The 18,982-nt window shown below is 35.2% G+C and overlaps 5 protein-coding genes across 6 annotated transcripts in view; 4 read left to right on the top strand and 1 right to left on the bottom strand.

Annotated features, from left to right (window-relative positions):
* The first annotated feature begins 131 nt into the window (after nt 1-131).
* On the top strand, nt 132-2,112 carry Skp2 (S-phase kinase-associated protein 2). Its single transcript, XM_008199483.3, has 7 exons — nt 132-380; nt 428-744; nt 792-1,015; nt 1,068-1,351; nt 1,401-1,528; nt 1,576-1,735; nt 1,782-2,112. The coding sequence occupies exons 1-7, from the start codon at nt 322-324 to the stop codon at nt 1,972-1,974; spliced, it is 1,365 nt and encodes a 454-aa protein (XP_008197705.1). The 5' UTR covers nt 132-321; the 3' UTR covers nt 1,975-2,112.
* A 57-nt stretch (nt 2,113-2,169) lies between these two features.
* On the top strand, nt 2,170-3,542 carry LOC657827 (protein SCO1 homolog, mitochondrial). Its single transcript, XM_964262.5, has 5 exons — nt 2,170-2,422; nt 2,474-2,651; nt 2,701-2,898; nt 2,946-3,154; nt 3,319-3,542. Exons 1-5 carry the CDS (start codon nt 2,342-2,344, stop codon nt 3,466-3,468), a joined length of 816 nt encoding a protein of 271 aa, XP_969355.1. The 5' UTR covers nt 2,170-2,341; the 3' UTR covers nt 3,469-3,542.
* Nucleotides 3,543-3,666: 124 nt separating this feature from the next.
* On the top strand, nt 3,667-4,436 carry LOC103314196 (general odorant-binding protein 72). Its single transcript, XM_008199486.3, has 5 exons — nt 3,667-3,818; nt 3,866-3,941; nt 3,999-4,087; nt 4,140-4,325; nt 4,379-4,436. The coding sequence occupies exons 1-5, from the start codon at nt 3,759-3,761 to the stop codon at nt 4,394-4,396; spliced, it is 429 nt and encodes a 142-aa protein (XP_008197708.1). The 5' UTR covers nt 3,667-3,758; the 3' UTR covers nt 4,397-4,436.
* Nucleotides 4,437-5,859: 1,423 nt separating this feature from the next.
* On the top strand, nt 5,860-7,160 carry LOC103314210 (general odorant-binding protein 72). The gene is made up of 7 exons (XM_008199562.3): nt 5,860-5,986; nt 6,039-6,114; nt 6,168-6,220; nt 6,272-6,307; nt 6,352-6,466; nt 6,514-6,584; nt 6,635-7,160. Exons 1-7 carry the CDS (start codon nt 5,927-5,929, stop codon nt 6,650-6,652), a joined length of 429 nt encoding a protein of 142 aa, XP_008197784.2. The 5' UTR covers nt 5,860-5,926; the 3' UTR covers nt 6,653-7,160.
* The window catches only part of Ptr (Patched-related), a 27,039-nt gene continuing 15,202 nt past the window's right edge, over nt 7,146-18,982 (bottom strand). For both annotated transcript variants that reach the window (XM_008199482.3, XM_008199481.3), the window contains exons 2-11: nt 16,952-17,225; nt 16,679-16,893; nt 13,036-13,217; nt 12,801-12,985; nt 12,582-12,740; nt 12,337-12,537; nt 12,158-12,289; nt 11,484-12,010; nt 8,495-8,704; nt 7,146-8,354 (exon numbers count right to left, since the gene is read on the bottom strand). In XM_008199482.3, coding sequence (XP_008197704.1) covers nt 7,290-8,354; nt 8,495-8,704; nt 11,484-12,010; nt 12,158-12,289; nt 12,337-12,537; nt 12,582-12,740; nt 12,801-12,985; nt 13,036-13,217; nt 16,679-16,893; nt 16,952-17,225 — 3,150 coding nt within the window. In that variant the 3' untranslated portion in view covers nt 7,146-7,289. The remainder of the gene's footprint in view (nt 8,355-8,494; nt 8,705-11,483; nt 12,011-12,157; nt 12,290-12,336; nt 12,538-12,581; nt 12,741-12,800; nt 12,986-13,035; nt 13,218-16,678; nt 16,894-16,951; nt 17,226-18,982) is intronic.

The raw sequence follows: 18,982 nt of genomic DNA, 5'->3' as shown, positions 1-18,982 counted from the left end.
GTTTTTGTTTGTAATTCGCGCCAAACCATTGCGCTAAAAAGTTGTTATGCAACCCACAATACCGTCCCCAAATTTCTGGCTTGTGGAACGCAAAATGTAAAAACTAAACAAAAACGAAAGTAGTATTAACGTATTGGTCACTTAATTACACAAAATTGCTTCAAAAATCATGTTTATGGAATTTAATATTCGCCCTTTTGGTGACATTGGTGCGCAATGTTGGTACCCGAACGTCAGTGGACGGGGGGCGCGTGAATTTTTTGTTTAATGTGTTAAAATGCTGTGATTAAATCAAAGTTCTTCATCTAAATTGCTTCAATTATGGATACACAGAGGATATTGTCGTCTGCGGACGTCGACATGGACAGATCTCCAGTTTGGTGAGTGCACAATTCAAGTCTGGAGTTTTTGCGAGCCTTCCTTGCAGTAAAAAGGCCCGGTACGACGTGCCCTTATCTGACACAAACCGGTGGACTTTAAGCAAAAACGAGCTCATTTTGCACTCCGTTTACGACTCGGGAGTGGAGCGACTAGTCAGCGATTCGGAATTTGCTCTTGAAAAAGAACTGAAACGTCACAATGTCATGTCGGGGGCTGCTGGCGATACCCCTACGACTAAAGTCGAGCAAATTGCGATTTTGGAAGCCTCCCTGCCCGAGAACACGCTCCAGAAGCTCTCCATGGGGGAGTTGGACGATATTGTGGTGCAGGAGGAGAAAAAGTCTTGTAATAGTAGGAACATAAGTAAGGGGGTAGTCGTGGCCCTGGGAGGTTTTAACGATTGGTTTTAGATTATTTCGATTTTTTGTCGGACGAAGTGATCTTACATATATTCCAAAAATTATCCAAAACTCAACTAGGCAATGTAGCTCTGGTGTGTAGAAGGTTTAGTCAATTGGTGGAGGATGAGAGCTTGTGGACACGAATGGACATTTCCAACAGGTCGCTGGATAAGGGGGCCATGGGCATTATTTTGAGCAGACAAGTGATTATTTTACGAATGTCCAAAACAAGAGTATTGATGAATGAAGAGGTTTTAAACATTTTACTTAACAAAAAAGTTTTAGGTTCAGGACCCTCCTATTTTGCCAAATGTTAAGGCATCTCTGCCCGATTATCGTTGCCGCTTGATGTATTTAGATCTCACAATGGCCTCAGTATCACCCTCAAGCCTCGTAACAATTTTTAACCAATGTAGAAGACTGAAAAAACTAAGCTTAGAAAGTGTTCCAATTGATGATAATGTTCTTGTGGCCCTTTCGGCCAATAGAGAACTTGAGGTTCTTAACTTGGCCATGGCCTCAGGGATTGGTGTTGAGGGGTTGAGATATTTATTAACAAATTGTAGAAAGTATGAGTTCACATTCGCTTAGAATTAAAATAATTAATTTATTTTACAGAATACGCGAGCTAAACCTGTCTTGGACCTACTTAAATGCGGTTAGTATTGACCTGGTGTGCGAGAATTTGCCTCCAACTTTGGACCGATTCAATTTCTCAGGATGTAGGAAATTATTAGATGACCAAAGTAAGACGAAACCGAGACTCGATAATTAGCTAATAATTAATTTTTAGATGTGGTTCAGATCGTTACAAATTGTCCCAATTTACGCGAACTGGACTTATCAGACTGTACGTCAATAACAGGCGATGCCGTGAAGAAATTAACTGTGTTAGATGAATTAAATTTCTTGTCGTTATCGCGATGTTACCTCATCCCTTACCGCTCGCTCCTGTGAGTCGAAATAATAAAGTGTAAAGTTTGTAACACGTTTTTGCAGCGTTTTGAAGAAAATGAAAAGTTTGACGTATTTAGATGTCCATGGCAGTTACATAAACGAAGAAGAGTTTAAAGTCATCAAGAACGGTTTAGGAGCCAACGTCAATATAAATAAATTCAAGTTTAGCTCGATCGCGAGACCGGCAGTCGGAGTGAAAAAATCAAAAATTTGGAACATGAGGATTAAAGATTAGTGTCTTTTTATTTATACAGCGCATTGTGATGTAATTTTTAAGTTTGCCTAACTTTTGTGGGATCAATAAGTGCCTTTTTGAGGATAACATTAATTTAACTGTATTTTTACTGGAGTTACAATAAAAAATAAAGCAAAACTGTTCTATTATTTTAATTATGGCGGGTGAAACGCAAGTTCGTGGTACCACCACGTGGGGCAAAAGTAACTAGAATATAACCTAGAAGTTCCGAAAAATCGGATTTAAACCCGAAAATACATGATTTCCAGCGAAAAGGTGAACAAATCCAGACGATTGCATGAAAATCTGTTGGTCCTGAGTGGTTCATAGGCGGAAACATTGATCGGCGAACTTAACCTCAAACGTCATGACCACACTTTGTGTAACTACAGTAATTAAGTCCTTTTTAAGGCCAAACTCGAAGCTACTTAGTTCAAAACCCACGTTTGTAAGACGTCCGGGGTTGTTTTCAGTCTCGGACTCATTTGCCACATTTTAGATTTTTTCCAAAAACTTGCAATACCGGGGTTTGAGTAACAGTTCGCGCCCCAAACCCAAGCAAAAGGAGGCCGCCAAGGGCATAGGCCCCATCTCATGGCGCAACTTAGCAATAACGGGGGTTCTAGGGGGCGGTTTACTTGCATTTATGTACTACCTTAAGAAAGAGAAAGAGGATGGTAATTATCGAATCAAGGGGGGCCCTAAACAATTTTAATATGTTTGAAGCATTAATGAGGGAGAGGAAACGAATGCTGGGTAAGGCCAAAATTGGGGGCTACTTCGAACTAGTGGACTCTGAGGGTAAGACGCGCAAAAGCGACGATTTTCTGGGGCAGTGGATGTTAATCTACTTTGGTTTCACACACTGTCCTGATATTTGCCCCGACGAGTTGGAAAAAATGGCGGCTGTAATTAACGACTTAGGTAGTAATTAGTTATTTACAACACGGAGGCAAAGTTGTGTTTATTAGATTCCACAAAGGATGTGCCGCGAGTCCAACCGATATTTATTTCGGTTGACCCCCAAAGAGACTCTCCTGCCGTGGTCGGCAAGTACTGTGCGGAGTTCAGCCCCCGACTTTTGGGACTCACGGGGACAGTGGAACAGGTGGCAAGGGCGTGCAAGGCCTACCGTGTTTACTTCAGTGCGGGCCCCAAAGACAAAGACAGTGACTATATTGTATGTTTGTGTCTTTAACCGTGCTTTCAATTGATTTCTGATAAGTGGCTGTGAATTCGAAATTTGAATTGGTAACACTGTGACTGACAGATAAGCTTGCCCACTTGATTTCGGAAATCGAATTGAAAGCTGAGACTCCGTCCACTATTTTTTGCGAATTTTAGGTCGACCACACGATTATAATGTATCTGGTGGACCCTGACGGCCAATTCGTGGACTACTACGGGCAGAACAAGAGCGCAATAGAAATTGCGGCCTCCATCAAAGTGAATATGTTAAAATATGCACAAATGAATGTTAAAAGCTGGTTCTAATGTCACCTTATAGAGGATTTCCTCTGAACTTGTATTACGATTTTTAGCGCAAACAAATTATAGATTTAGAACGACACATGTGTATTATTACGCTATATAAATATCGCTTAAAGATCCTTCGTTTTTTTTGGTTCGAAATTTATATTCATTCAGATGAAAAATTGGTAAATAATAATTAAAGGGGTAAATGCAAATTAGTGTTCGGTACGCAGAATATTCAACTTATAAAAGAATGGGATTTCCGTGTTCGGTTACTTTATTGGCAATTTAGTGCTAGTGAATAGACAAGAATGAAAGCTATTTTGTTGCTCTTAGTTGCAACTCTAAGCTTTTATCATGTCTATTGTGCGGTAAGTAGTAACGGTAACACGAGCTTAAATTAAAAATGTTAAACTAGATGAGTGAAGCCCAAATGAAAGCTGCCCTGAAGCTTGTGCGAAATGTGTGCCAACCAAAAACCAAAGCCACCAACGGTAACACGAATAAATTTTTTCATTATAAAGAATAACGGGAAAAATTAATAATTCTAGAACAAATTGAGGCAATGCACACGGGCAACTGGGACTTGGACAAAAACGGCAAATGTTACATGTGGTGCATTTTAAATATGTACAAACTGGTATTTTTCCAACGATTTTGCTACTGATAGCTAGACAAATGTTGGGTTTCAGATCGGAAAAGATAACAGTTTTGATTGGGAGGCCGGTATTGCAACTTTGAAAGCTCAGGCTCCTGAAAGTGTGAGAGATCCTGCTATCGCTTCGGTAAATAATTGCAAAGACGCTGTGAAAACAACTTCAGACAAGTGTGAGGCTGCCTACGAAATAGCCCACTGTATGTACCTGGATAATCCCGAGGTAAACTATCACCAAAATATTACTCACATTGATTTTGTTGTTTTACGTTTTAGAAATACTTCTTACCGTAAGGAAATTATTTAAGTCTTAATAAATTGGTGTCACTCTCTATATGTCTATTTATTTTTTTTTATACCTTATTCTCCCCCTCAGCGTTTTAAAATATGCATTTTTGTTAACTCGAAAATGAACTTTTACAGAAAAAATTTAGCAATATCTGTGGCTAGATAATACAGCAAAATTACGAGGTTAACTCACCAATTAATAATTCCTCACATTTGATACCACTGTTCACTGTTAGCACAGCTGTTAGTAATTTTTATTAATGTTAAATACACTTTTGACAACAATCACCAAGGAATTTTTAAGTGCATTGCTGCCATCACGAAAACAATAATCCAATAATCAGTCGCACCAACCTAGACTCAGATTACGTATGCACAATTATCTACAGCAATTTGAAACAAACATTAAATATACGTTGGAGTTTTATTATAGTCCGTATATCCTGTTATTTAAAACAAAACGGACAGACCTAAAAAATCTCGTAACCGTACAGTGTAAAATGTATAGTGAGTTGCCTACCTAATCACAAGCTAACAGTGCCAAAATTATTTTTTTTAAATTATTTTTCGAAGGCTCTATGTGATTAAAAAGGTAAGATGCACATTATATTACGTATTTTTTAAAATGCCATAGCATTTTTTTTTTACTTAAAAATAAAAAAAACAATACGAAAGTAGGTTTTTAAAAGGTTTGAATTAAAAAGGAGAGTGAGGGAAAATTTTGAATGTAATAATGAATTCGTTCACTTTATTTTTTAAGCCATAGTATATTTATGAAGACGGCATAAAAACAATAATTTATTTAGTGTTGTTTATTATTTTGCCATATTTTTTAACCAGTTGAAAGGTTTTAGCTCACTTAAAAGGTCACAGATAAATGAATAAATAAGTTATAACGCGGAATCGGAATATATTAATAATACAGAAATGTTCTAAATAAAGTTTTGACTAAATACCAGTAGGTCACAGTGTCATTTGTATCAGTTCTTAAGGTTAATTAAACGATCAATCATTAAATACTGCAGTTAACCAGGGGTATTTTTTAAGTACATACATGAACTTAATAAGGAGAACTTTACATGGTGGCATGATGGGCAAAGGTATTAAATTAAGTTGTTAAAAAAATTCTGGGACTTGTTTGTTTGTAATAATGTTTATAACCACTTTACCTATTTCTAATAGTTTAGCAAAATTATTAGCATTATTATTAAAATAAAAAAATGGTATATTAACATTTGTAGTCGGATTAAAAAAAATGTTCTTATATCTATGCACATAAAAGGAAGTGACGAATAGAAATTCGCTAATTACGATTTGAAAATTTTTCCATTTATTGGACTTAAGCAGGAGATATCGTGCCTCTTCACATGTATTTATCCACTTAATTACGTACAAATAGATGTACAAGGAGGATTTTAATCACAATGGAGTAGCATTTTTAATTACAAATTTCCTCCAGTCTAGCTATTTATTAAACAGACTTTTTCCACAAAATCAATACAGGAATTCAGTGTCATACTCGTAAACTTTTTAGAGATGAAGTATTTTCCACACTTGTGTCTATGTTTAATTTTTTTCGAATTATCGGAAGCTGCGGTGAGACCTAATCATTTTTATTTAAATTTGTGAGTGAGTTAAAACTATTTAGATGTCTGAGGCTCAGTTAAAAGCCGCAGTGAAGCTCGTTAGGAATATGTGTCAGCCGAAAAGTAAAGCCACAAATGGTAGGACATTAATTTTTAATACGCACATTTACAATTTTATTGATTGTTACTAGAGGATATTGAGAAAATGCATCATGGAGACTGGAATATCGACCGCACTGCAATGGTATTGTATTTTACATCGAATAAAACTACTAATCCTTTGAACAATTTTTAGTGTTACATGCACTGCGCCCTCAATTCAAACAAATTGGTGAGAAGGCGCACCCAATTATTTTTTCTTAAAACAAGTTTCAGATCACAAAAGAAAACGTTTTTAATCGGGACTATGCCATAACTTTGGCCGAGAAAAACTTACCCACGGCACTCAAAACTGCCTCAATTGAGGCCGCGAATTTGTGCAAAGACTCCGGTAATTTATACAATTTGTCATGTGTTGCAAACTAATTGTTATTTAAGCCAAAACTCTGGACGACAAGTGTGTCGCTGCGTACGAAATCTCCAAATGTTTGTACGAATCCAATCCTGAAGTAAAATATTCGACAAACTCGCGCCACATTAAGACCTAATTTTTTTTCAGAAGTACTTTCTCCCCTGAGCATCAAACAGAAATTGAATCAAAAGTGTTCTTTCTATTGGGCTAACGACTTACAAAAAACTTGGTTGATACTTAGGCACAGGAATTGAAAATAAATATACAGTTTTTCATAGTTAGGGGAACAGCATTTTAGTTAAAACTATTTAATAAAGCCCGAAAAAAGTCAGTGAAAAATTAAAAATTTGGAGACGAAAACACAAATACAGTTTGTTCGTTATATCAGGACTCCACTGTATATTTTAATAAAAAAATGTCTAATTTAAAATAATCGTATATTAATAAATTTGTGAATTAAAAATTTTGTTGATATGGTTACAAAACATGTAGGAACTCTTAATAAATCAATAATATGAATTCGTGGACATAAATTTAAATGTTTAAATTACTACTAATTTTAAGTTACGTGTATATATCATTTTTATGCAAAAATACTTGATTTAATTTGGGTTAACCAATAACTGACTAAAGTATGCGAAGCACAATAAAGATCCCATCATTCTTAGTCTTATTTATTTCGTATTAATGCAAAAATAATTTATACAAAATCGTATCTGTACACTTAAACTAGATCATTGAGCACAACAGCACGACAGCTTTATCAACAGTTCGGAACTTATCACACTAAAAGTCACAAAAGTCACGGAAATCTCAGCTCTTGGATGTACCTCGGATGAACGATATTGTGGTAGGAGCTCGACCTCGCCAGCCCCTGATTCCTGTAATATCTCTGCTCTGGGGGCGAATACCTCCTCCTGTGCCTCTGGTCGTTGACCCTCCTCGTCTCTGGATTATTCTCATAAAACCTCCTCCTGTTCTCCTCCAACCTGCGGTAGTACTCTCGCTCCGAGTCGTTCCCGAAGATATCCAGAACCTGCGACGTGTGAAACTGGCTCAGCGTGTCGGAATTCCGCCTCCAGGCCTCCCGGTACCTCCTCTCCATCATCTCCTCCTCCACGGGGGGCTTCTTGTTCGAGTGGCTCGACGACTGGCTCGAGTTCTCCTCGGAGGTGCCCAGCCCCAGGTCCTTCTCCATGTCGTAGTTCTTGAACGGCTTCTTCGTGTATTTCTCCAAAGTCTCCAGCTTCTGGCACTTGAGGTTGTTGCCCAGGTTGCTCCCGTTGAGGGTGAATTGCGGGTGGGGGATGCAGTAAGGGTGCGGTAGCGCTTTCTCAACGTTGGACATTTTGATGTCTTCGGTTTTTTTGCCCGAAATGCACGATCCGGGCCCGAAGAGGGATAGAAGCACGGGGAGGAGCAGCAGGCCGTGCATGGCCCCGCAGAACACCACCAGAAACACCATTTTGAAGAAAACGGCAAAGATGTAGTTGTTTGCCAGGAGGAGCGCAATCATCCCCAGGATCGTGCTAACAGCCCCTTGGAAAATCGGGAGTCCCAGGGCGTAAAGACACTCTCTCACCTTCTCATCTGGTGTCTTCGCGGTTGAAGACATGTAAGCGTAGCAAATGTGGGCCGTGAAATCAACACTGAACCCTATGCACATTATGAGGTTGATCATGGAGATTGAGTCGAGGTTGACGTGCCACAGGGCCATGTAGCCCACCACTCCCGCTTCGATGGACAGGATGCTGAAGGCCACCCACAAGGAGCACAAAATGTTCGGGATGAAGATAAACGAGACCAGCATCATTATCCCGGCCCCCACTATCATGTTCTGGATGGATAAGGGCCGGACCAGCTCGAACTGTAAATCGACGATTTAAATTTAAATTTCGGGGACAATTGTAATTAAATTATATTTGAATTACAAAAAATAAATGTATTTGAATACTTAACAACACTGTAAATCGTGGGTCAGTTATTGGGTTGGGTTTGGAGGTTTACCTGGTCGAAGAAGACGAAGTAAGGGTGGAAGACGCTGACGTTGAGTGGTGACTCTTTGCAGATTTTTCGCAAAGCTCGCACCATTTCTTTCTCGTGCTCGGTGCCGGAGATGTTGACGGCTTGGATGAGGAAGCGCATGCCAATTATGGAATCGCCGGCGTCGTTGAATTTTACGTCGAGGGAAAAGGGGCTAGTGGGGGCTAGCCAGAACTGAAATGGGGCGAAAATTACTTTATTTTGTTTTGCGGAAGCTAAATGTCTGAAAACATGGGGAAAATGTTGAGAAAAATCGAATTTATTGATTCTTTGAAGGTCAATAAAATACATTTTCAAACAGAGAAAATTTAATAGTAATGCGGAAGAAAGAGGATCGTAGTAACTGTTAGGTAAATAAACATGATGACATAGTTTTTTTACAATTTTCCAATTACATATTGCATCATTATTACTACTGTATGATGACGAGTAATTTTCAGGAAATTGTGCGATTGTGTATACAGACTAAACCAAAAGTAACGCACAAAATTCATATTTTTGTTATGGGCATTATTTCTCAAAAAAATCCTCGAAGAGATCGATTTTATTTTTTTAAAGATCGGTTTCACCAACGAAATATTGTTAGTTAGTTATTTCAACAATAATTTGTATTTATTGGTTAAATAAAAAATTGTTACACTAAACTTCTGTTCATTATTAGTTATTATTATTACTTGTTATCCAGTTAGAATAGCTGACTAGTATGCTTTTAGTAGTGACAGTACAGTGTTAAATTTGGGAATTGGAATTTTTTAAGGAGAACGGACATTTTAGATTAGTTCTTTAGATAAAAATAGATAAACAGCTCAAAAAATAAAACTAAAAAAATAAAATCACAAGTTTATTAAAAAAGTTTATCTTTTGCTTCCTCCCTTATTTAAAAAAAATAATAAAAACAACTGCTACTTATGTAATAAATCAGGAACAAGAAGGTAAAGCTCATTTTACTTGTCAATATTTTTTTTTTATTTGATTATTTAATTAAATTAAATATTTATTATATTTTTTTTATTTTGTTGTATCAGAAAGATAAAGTATTATCTAAAACAGTGAACAAAAATGTTTGTTGTCATTAAAAAATAATTAATGGTGTCATAACTCAAAGACGAATGACATCATACATCATATATGCCATAATGTCAAAATGTAGCATTTATTTGTTGAGATACGACAAATAACAAAAATATACCGTTACTTTTGGTTCAGCTCTATTTCCAAGCAGACAGACTTCGAGATTTTAGAGAGCCGTTTTCTAAACTCCGAAAGACTTTTTAATAATTTAATAACTTTTTATTAATTATATTATTAATCGTCATTTCTAATGATTTTTTATTGATAAGAACGCGTCTAGAATTTTCAAAAACCAATTAGTTGCTTTTTTCTTCAAGCGGCGAGAACGAAAAAATAATGATAAGTAAATATTAATTTTTCAACTTTCAAACGAAGTTGGTAACTTCGAATAGATGGAGATGTACAGGGTTATGCAAAAATTCAAAAGTGAAACTAACTTTCGAAACGTGAGAAAGGACGTTCAGCCAAGCATTCAAATTTTGTTTTCAACCAATACTTTTTTATTTTTAGCCAAGTATTTGTTATTTTTCTTTAGCAAACGACTTTATAAAAATAATAGTTCTTTCTTTTTGCTTCCAGTGCTTAGTTAATTTAGATATTGTCGAATTTCCTAGTTTGTTAAATGTTTTATACACCATAAGATACAAATTGGTGATTTTTTCGATTTTGAAGTGCCATAATAACTTCGAAATGTTCGGAGACATCGTCAAACCTTTTTCGATTTCTTTGATTTAAAGAGTTACCACGAAATAATCAAATTAATTTTTAACTAAAAACTAATAAACTAAAAAAATCATCATTAAATATCAGGCATGCATACAGTTGCTCGAAAAATCTATTATTTTTAGTTATTGTATTAAAAATAATTTCGAACTGGTTACCTTTGTTCAAACGACTATTACGAAAAAATAATGAAAACATTTTTTTAACTTTTAAACACGAGACAAAATTACACCCTATCACTAATCAGCGTTTAAAAATCTATAACATAGAGGAGGTGACTTACAGCTGCTCGAAATAGTTATTAATAATACAAGTGCGAAAACACAAGGTTAAAGTTAGAAGACCGCTAACGCTTATTGCATAGACATTTGAGAAATTTAATCGTTTTCGCATGAGTGTTATTATTTTTTTTTTAATCTTTAGAATGAAACGTGTTTTATATTAGTTTTTTTTTATTTATTTTAAATTTTTAATTTCAATGTTTTAATTAAATTTAAAACACGTTGCTATGGGGAATGTGTTTTAAAATAGTGTTTATAATCTAGGATTCAAATATTAAAATGTTACCAACAAAAAAAAAACAATTAATTTCAATTATTTTAATAAAAATAACTTTGAATTGCTAGAAGATATAACCGAATCTTTTAGTATTTTTAGTTCAAACGACTATTTCGAAATAATAAAATTAATTCTCCAACTTTCAAGCGGCGATTACGTTGAAAGTAAGGAAGTTATTACAAGCACCATCGTAATCATCTTTTCAAAATCTGTAACGTAGAAATGAGGAGATACCTATATTTACTCGAAAAATCAATTATTATCTCCGAATTAATGGAACATTTTATCGGGAAATATTAATTATTCAACTTTCAAACGGCGATTACATTGAAATTAAAGAAGTTATCTCAAAAAAACAAACGCCAGCATAATCAGCTATTTTATAAAATAGTAGTGAGGTCATGCACAGAGTTGCTCGAAAAATGAATTTTATTCACGATATTTCAGATTGACGGAAAATGTATCCGAAACTTAGCAAACAGCGTCAAGGGCAGTTTCCTTTTTTAAATATTATAATAAATATTGTTAACAATAAATGTCAAATATTTAAAAAAAGTTAAACATGAAGGAATTAAATTCAGGCAAAAATATTGCAATTTACCTCTTTTAGAGCCGTCAGAAACCCTTCTTTCGTCTTGATCGAAACGTTCAAAAAGTCCTCGTTTCGTTCGGCGTACTGTACGAAGCTCCTCAGCCACGACTCCGTGTACAGCGTATTGGACACATAGGAAGTGTTTTCGAAAGTCTGGGTTAGATTCTCGACTTGTCTCTGTATTTCCGGGTCGGAATAATCATACTCGCCGGCAACAACAACCTGTATTCGATAGGGAAATTCGCGATAATAGTCGTCTTCTCGGTCGAAGAATTCGATTGCGTAAGAATCATTTTTCGCGACTTTTCTCCGCTCCAGTCCTTCCTCAATCTGCGTGACCCCGTACCCCGCCCCCAATAAATAAACCCCGAAGATGAGGATAATAACAACTTTGACTAGACCGTTATTGAGGAACGTCGCGAAATAGTCCCGGAAGAACACCATCATGCCGTGCTCCTGGTTGTCCAGCGGGTTGTCCATGTCGTCCGGGTCCACCCCCCCGGAGCAGAAGGCGCGGTAAAGCCACCATCTGTGCTCTGGAAAACGATTTTGTTACCAACAAGCGCCACTTTCTCGCGATTTGCTATAATTAATAAGCGGTTGCGTAACGCGTGACCGGAAGAAGAAAGCTTCCGGATTGTTCCGGTGAGCTTTACGCAACGATAGGTCACCCGAAAACTTACGTGACTTTGATAACGGTTGCACTTTCACACAGGCGATCGAGTGGAGATTCTTCTGCTCACAATAGCCTGAAATTGCGACACAAGCGGCGAAAAAGGTCAAGTGCCACACGAAGAGGAAGCAAGTGGCGGCTCCTAAGACACATTATTTGTTATTTGAACAACGAGAATTGGACACAAACCTGAGTAGATGCAGAAGATTGTGACTGAAGGGAACGGGCTGAAAATCCCGATCCAGAAACTGAAGAAATCGGTGACTGAGGTTATGGTAATCGAGACCGCAGCCTCGCTCAACATCAGGGCCATTCGTTCCGGGACCGGAGTTTTGATCGAAGTCCGGCGCCACGCCGCCAACATGACGAAAGTATCGTCAATACCTATGCCTACAAACCACACTAAAAATTGCTTTGGCACACTTTTAACCCACCAATCATTAGAAAAGGTGCTGCTAAGTTGATTCCGATGAAGTCAACTCCGGCATACATGCAGACGCCGAAAGCGCACAAAGTTGCCATCGCCGCACTTAAATTCCCCAAAAGGCCTAACCACGGCTTAGAGCGGACCCAATCAGTCATCATACAAGTCACTAAAACCCCACAAAAACATTAATTCCGTACTCAAAACCCTTCAGTTTTAATAAAATTACCAATTGAAAAAATCGCCATGACCAGGAAGGTGGACGTGAAATACGGAATAACAGATCTGGTGTTTTTCTCCAGCTCGTGGTCGAGCGTCCTGGAGGCAAACCGAGCGACTCTGATGTGTTTGAACAGCCCGTCGTCCTGGGCCTTGCCCACGGTGTCCAAAAACGCGTCCTCCCAAGCTGAGCCCCTAACATCAAACATTATCCATAAAAAAACAATCAGGGGAGAGAAACCTACATTTCGTCCAGCTTTTTGCTGTCTGCGTTTCCGAAATAGACCAGCTGGACCGAAGGCACACTTATTATGAGTCCGTCTTCGCTGACTTGCGTCCCGCCGAAGAAAACTGGGAACGCGTGAGCGTCCCAAGTCACAGGGTTGAACATGAGGGGGAAGGTCAGGTTCAGGGCCCCGGTTTCGACCTAAAAGGCGAATGTTTTATTTTTGGTTTGAAGCACAGTGGGGTAAATTAAATCTAATTGAATCAACTTGTAATGAGTCAATTTTGTTGGACTAGACGTGTGAGCAGTGTGTATGACACATTTTTTTCCAGTCGCCTTGGAGAAAGTTTGCAATTATATGTAAAAGTTTCTGGGTTTTTGATAATTACGTAAAGGTGAGGTATGCTCGCACGTTTGCCTAGTTATAAAGTTTAATTAAGTTAAGCAGTAAACAGTAATTTATATTTTGGGTTATTTTTTATTTTCGTGTACGTGTGCATAAATAATTAGTAGGACAAAATCGCTAAGTGGATGCATTTAAAAATTCATAATTACAAATGTGATACAAAATTGTTGCTGTAATTATACACAGTTGTGAATCCTATTGTCAAACGTAAGTGAAAGCATTAATTTGTCATCATGGGGAACTTCTGGAACTACGTTCTATACGTAATATTAAATTTCTTCAAGTGAAAAATCCAGCATTGGTCAAATGAAAGGCTAAAATGAGTAAAATGTAAAAGTTGTGGAAATACCCGTTATTCTTTCGGGGTAATGGGCTTGCAAATTTTTTGGACAAAAAAATTTTAATTATAAAAGAAATAATGTCTTGTATTTTTAATTATTAGGTGTGAAAAACAGGCAAAATAAAAGTGTTATAAATATGATTTAACACGATTTGGTTGCAAATTCAGCCAATACTAGGCGTTTTATTTTTTGAAGAAGAAAAAACTGTTAGGTACTCGAATAATATCCAATCGAAAGAAAGTATTTAATAATCAAAATATTTATAACTAAATTGAACACATAAGATTATGTACAGAGATTTTATACATTCTAAAAATTTCTAAAAGCATATACGTGACCTCAAATAACAAATTCAGTAATTTTTATAATTCATAAATTCTACTTCCGTAAGACAGTTCGCAGAGTTTAACCCCGATTTAAATAATAATTAGTCTTACGTATGTATTGTTTTATTTTGTAATAATAGTTCTAGTTTTTTTAATTAGTTCTGTGTCCGTAATAAAACTTTTTTCTTCAACCATGCGTTTTTTGCTCACTAAATATTTAAACACTTGTACTTTTTAATTCAGAATAGAATAAACAACTTAGACGTTTTAAGTATAAACTTAATAAATTTTTGTAGCTGCATCTCCTGCCACGGGAATTCACACCTTGCACTTTTCCCAGAAAGGTAGTTTTCTTTTTAAACAAAAATTACAATTACAAAAATTGAGGTTCCAGACTAAACGCCACTATAACGTGGAAGTTTAATAACCAAATTATACTCGTAATTTTTTATTCTCAAGTTTACCAAACTGCGCAAATTCATGTTATTAGCAGTCCGAGATTTATTGGTTTTTCGTCTACTTTTGCAAGATATGTTTAACCAAAAACAAAAATCCTGTTATTTTTTTCATTTGTAATTGAAGAAAACATTTATTAACTTAGGTTTAAAAATACCCACAGTGCGATTCTTATTAAACAAACGAGAACATTAATATAACATTAATAGAAAAAAAAACATTCTGGAATAAATAGTAAAAAATTCTATGTAATCGTTTTCGAAATACAATTTATTAGGTAGTGGAAACCATTCATTTGTTGCATTTGATGCAAATGTACTTGATTATTGCAACATATTCATAATGAAAACGAGTTAGATTTTTTTCCAATACAATTAATTTAAATTCATGAGCGTCTTAAATGGCACAAATCAACGAAATATAAAAGTAAAAATTTATTTAAATTTAAATTTATCCTTAAAAAATAAAAACCTCTAATAAAATTTTATTCTTTATTTTATTATAATAATTCATTACTGACATTTTTTACTAAATCATTGCATTCCATGTTTTTTTAATCAAATGCATAAAAATTTTTTGGTACGAAAATGTATAACTTAAAATTAAATTCAAAGGTTTACATTTTTTTTTAATAAGAGTTTCAAAAAAATATAAAAAGCCACAAAAAACTGTAAAAAATAAAACTACCCTCCCGACAAGAATGAGAAAAGTATAACTGTGATCATTTAATTAATGTTTTAAATAATTCTAATTGCATTTCCATTAATAATAAGATTAATTAAAACAGCTCTTTGGTAGGTATATATATTTTTCATGTAACAAGTTTTTAATAAATTATCGACTTTTTAACTAATTAGTGTTTCAACAGCCATGAAGTGATGAAAAGTAAGTCCCTATTATTTAATGACTTCAAACGCCAAATACCAATAAAACTCTAAACATTTAAGAAACTTCAAAAATAAAAAAAAAATTCCTCCTCTTATATAAAAAATCTAACATCAAACAAATTCTAGCAATTTTTGAGCATGGAATCTAATAAAAACAAATCAGTAAATTTGTATGTGCTTGTAACTTCATTCTTTTTCTTAGTTGATTTTCTTTCAAATTCGGTAATGTTTTTAACTCCTTAACAGTTTATTTAAATGAAACAGCAAATCCTTTTCTAGCAGTTTTCTAGGTTTCTAAAAATGCAAAATAGTTCCAAAAATTTTTAAATTTTTTAAATATTATAAAAAAGTAAATAATCAGTCAATAGTATATTTATTTAAAAGTATTTGTTTTTCCATAAACGTAGTAATTTTTATGACTTTTTTAATATTACGTTGCCGTTGACTTTTTTCAAAGACATTTTTAAGTATTGTTTACTACTCATGTTTTTTTTCTCATCGTCAATTTTCTGTAAAGTGAATATTGAAACTATTAAAAAGTTCTTAAAATGTATTAACCAAACAATTAAGAACTTACGAAGTAACAAAATACGTCGAAAAATAAAAATCCTATCAATTAATTTAAAAAAAATTACTAGGTATTTTTTTTAATAACAATTAAGATATTTTTGCCGCCCCTAGTTATGGCCTATAGCCTATTTAGCCCATATGTAAATGTGCCACTGCTTAAATTAAACAGCGATAAAGTATTCAGTTAAAGCCAAACATTTTCCACACATTATTTTGGTAATGGTAGTATCTCGAATAAATACAGACAGGGTCAAGAATATTTGTTTCATTTCTTAAATATTTTTCAATCTGATTATTCATTATCATTACCCAACAATATCCAGCAGTTTGCCTCGACCTAGACCACCTAAATTCCAAATAAAAAACATTTACTTTTTCCATAAAAGTGAGTTACGAGTGTAATCAAAGGTACTTAAAATTTTCACTGTGCCTACTGACACAATTTGCCAGTAGGTCACACATCATCTATCAAAAAAAAACGAAATTTATTTTCGATTTCTGAACAACACCAACTGTTTATTTACATTTCGTTCAAATTGGGTTTTTGGCATTGCTTCCGGCCAAGGTTCCATCACTGTAATAAGGCCACAACCTGCGACCTCGCGCGAAAGCGCCGATGCACCTTAACTGGCCTTGATTCGGTCTCTGGCTTGGAAACCGAGAGTAATCGCTTTACCTCATCCATGATGTAGTCGAGGTTGAGGATGTCGTTCTGGAAGCACTCCGACATCCATTTGGCACAAATATCCCTATAAGTAAAGTACTGGAAATCGTGGTACACTGTCATGTTCTGGATGATGTTGTCCAGAAGCCTCAGCTCCTTCCAGATGACCGTCCGGAGGAGGTTCTTGTTGCCATCCTTCGACGTAACAATAACTCTTCCGAAGCGACCTGGAAACGATCGGCGGGTCAGTGGGCCACTGCGGCTCCCACGATTTTCTTCTCATACCTGCTCTCGTTATCCTGGCGACGTTGAACCGCGTGGTGTAGTTGACTTTGAAGAAGCTCTCGACGATGGCGCGCTCGATCTTGCCCTCGCCGTTGACGGGGCTGAAGAGGTACTCGGGGTCGATGTTGGTGTGGATCCGCTGGAAGCCGGTCATGCCGAGGAGGGTGAGCAGGACGGGGATGACGAGGAAGTAGCCGGGGTGGCGGCCCACCACCAGGCCCAGCTTGTAGAAGGATTTGTTGAGCAGTTCGTCGACGATTTTTAGCCCGACCATCTGAAAGATAGGGGGTTTAATTAAGTGTAATCAGCGGAATGTTACAAAACTGGTACACTGTAGCACGCGAACTTTCCTTTAAGTGGTTATAAAACTTGTTTCGTAATAGTTGGCGGAGCTTTTTCTCGCCTGCTCGACGTCGGGACAATCAATTAAGACAATTTGAAAATCAGATAATGAAAATTTCACAAAAATGACAATAGACGCTAATTATTATCATTTTACGCTTAGCGACCGCCGTGTTCCAAAGCTACGAAAATTACATTTTTCAAATTATGAAACATTTGCACTCTAAAAAATAATTACAGATGCAAGTGAAACTGTATTAAATTAGAAACGATTATTTTAGGGCAAGAAATGACAAATCTAATTAATGAATTTGTGTCGTAAGAGTGCTTTCTTAAATAAACAGGAATTATTTTTTAAATTAAAATTCAAGGAAAGTTGAGATTATTTAAACATGCATTAAAACTAGCTTCAAAGTCAACCATTTGTGCCACCAAGTGGTCCAATTGTAACTACAATTTAACTATTTTTTAATCGTTTTTATTTTTTTTTCAGTTACTGAACGAATTATAATGGATTATTTGAACATTTTAGCATACCTGCTTATTATCTATAAAAAACCTAATGTCATAGCCAAATAATAGTAGTAATAGTAGTCATTATTTTTTAAGCATTACGGTTTTTGCTTTTCACATATAGATCGAATCCTTTTGTTTAGAATTTTATTAAATTTTTTTTTTTTGTAAAATTGTTTTTAGTGTTATATGAGATCAATTAGAAATGACCAAAATTTTTCATTAAAAAAATACCGTTGTAGAAAAAATGTGGAAGGTATTCTTGGTTAATAAAAAAGAGGTTTGGCCTGAAGATCTATCGGTGCTCGAAAAATGCATTTTATAATTTTTTTAAAAAGTTCCAATAAAAGATCCTAAAATCCAGCGACACTTATATTTAATAATAATTATTATTCCATTAGAGATTAACAATGTGTTATCAATAATTTTCGTTATTTTTTAACAATGTTTATTCAAATTATACTATCATGTACTCTTGAAAAGGGGTCGTAACATGTGTACACCATTCTTAAAAACTCTTAATTTTTTAAAGAACTCTATTTTCTGAATGAGTTTCCATTTCTTTGGGAAAGCACAAAGCCTCAAATAACTGTTGTTCGTCCAAAATGTTACAACAATCGTGGTTCAAGAGTGGAAGTAATTAACTCATATAACCCTGAAGTTATTTTTTTGTTGAAATTTTGGCCAAATATAGGATCAACAGATGATTTATTGATTAGGAAGATATAAAATATTGATAAAAAATATGTTCCATTTTTTATTTTTGGGTTACTTGGCTTCTTTTCAAAAGGACTCTATAAGACTGAGAGAGACATTACAAAAAATATTGTAATCTTTATTTAAGTGCATTTAGAATAGAAATTGAAATAAAATTATAAACTCTTCATTAATTTTTTCACCGAATAATTTCACTCACGTTCAAATGGTGTTAATGTTAATAAAATGATAAAAAAATTAGATTAGCATTCAAAATAATTCAACATCGACACTTGTAATGTATGTATAATTATCTGTCTCCACCTATTTTATAAGAGTAGTAACAAGCGATTTAAACAGAAATGATGAAACGAGTGTAAATCGTCCTTTTATACAGGATCGCTAAAAAGTGTGGATACAGTTAAATATTATGAAAACTATTCATCAAAACTTATTGAAAATAAAATTCTATCTTCATTT

The sequence above is a fragment of the Tribolium castaneum genome, chromosome 2 (assembly GCF_031307605.1).
Source record: "Tribolium castaneum strain GA2 chromosome 2, icTriCast1.1, whole genome shotgun sequence".
In the NCBI taxonomy this organism is placed as follows: domain Eukaryota; kingdom Metazoa; phylum Arthropoda; class Insecta; order Coleoptera; family Tenebrionidae; genus Tribolium; species Tribolium castaneum.
This window is presented reverse-complemented; position numbering and strand designations above follow the sequence as displayed.

What these genes read in the sequence shown, in the direction of transcription:
- LOC657827 (XM_964262.5), top strand. Translation starts at nt 2,342, where the DNA reads ATGACCACACTTTGTGTAACTACAGTAATTAAGTCCTTTTTAAGGCCA. An exon ending in TTAGTTCAAAACCCACGTTT is followed by an intron (nt 2,423 to 2,473) that starts GTAAGACGTCCG and finishes GCCACATTTTAG; the next exon opens with ATTTTTTCCAAAAACTTGCA. An exon ending in GGCTGTAATTAACGACTTAG is followed by an intron (nt 2,899 to 2,945) that starts GTAGTAATTAGT and finishes TGTGTTTATTAG; the next exon opens with ATTCCACAAAGGATGTGCCG.
- LOC103314196 (XM_008199486.3), top strand. Translation starts at nt 3,759, where the DNA reads ATGAAAGCTATTTTGTTGCTCTTAGTTGCAACTCTAAGCTTTTATCAT. An exon ending in TTTATCATGTCTATTGTGCG is followed by an intron (nt 3,819 to 3,865) that starts GTAAGTAGTAAC and finishes ATGTTAAACTAG; the next exon opens with ATGAGTGAAGCCCAAATGAA. An exon ending in AAAAACCAAAGCCACCAACG is followed by an intron (nt 3,942 to 3,998) that starts GTAACACGAATA and finishes TAATAATTCTAG; the next exon opens with AACAAATTGAGGCAATGCAC.
- LOC103314210 (XM_008199562.3), top strand. Translation starts at nt 5,927, where the DNA reads ATGAAGTATTTTCCACACTTGTGTCTATGTTTAATTTTTTTCGAATTA. An exon ending in GAAAAGTAAAGCCACAAATG is followed by an intron (nt 6,115 to 6,167) that starts GTAGGACATTAA and finishes GATTGTTACTAG; the next exon opens with AGGATATTGAGAAAATGCAT. An exon ending in GAATTTGTGCAAAGACTCCG is followed by an intron (nt 6,467 to 6,513) that starts GTAATTTATACA and finishes TTGTTATTTAAG; the next exon opens with CCAAAACTCTGGACGACAAG.
- Skp2 (XM_008199483.3), top strand. Translation starts at nt 322, where the DNA reads ATGGATACACAGAGGATATTGTCGTCTGCGGACGTCGACATGGACAGA. An exon ending in TTGTAATAGTAGGAACATAA is followed by an intron (nt 745 to 791) that starts GTAAGGGGGTAG and finishes GATTGGTTTTAG; the next exon opens with ATTATTTCGATTTTTTGTCG. An exon ending in ATCCCTTACCGCTCGCTCCT is followed by an intron (nt 1,736 to 1,781) that starts GTGAGTCGAAAT and finishes ACGTTTTTGCAG; the next exon opens with CGTTTTGAAGAAAATGAAAA.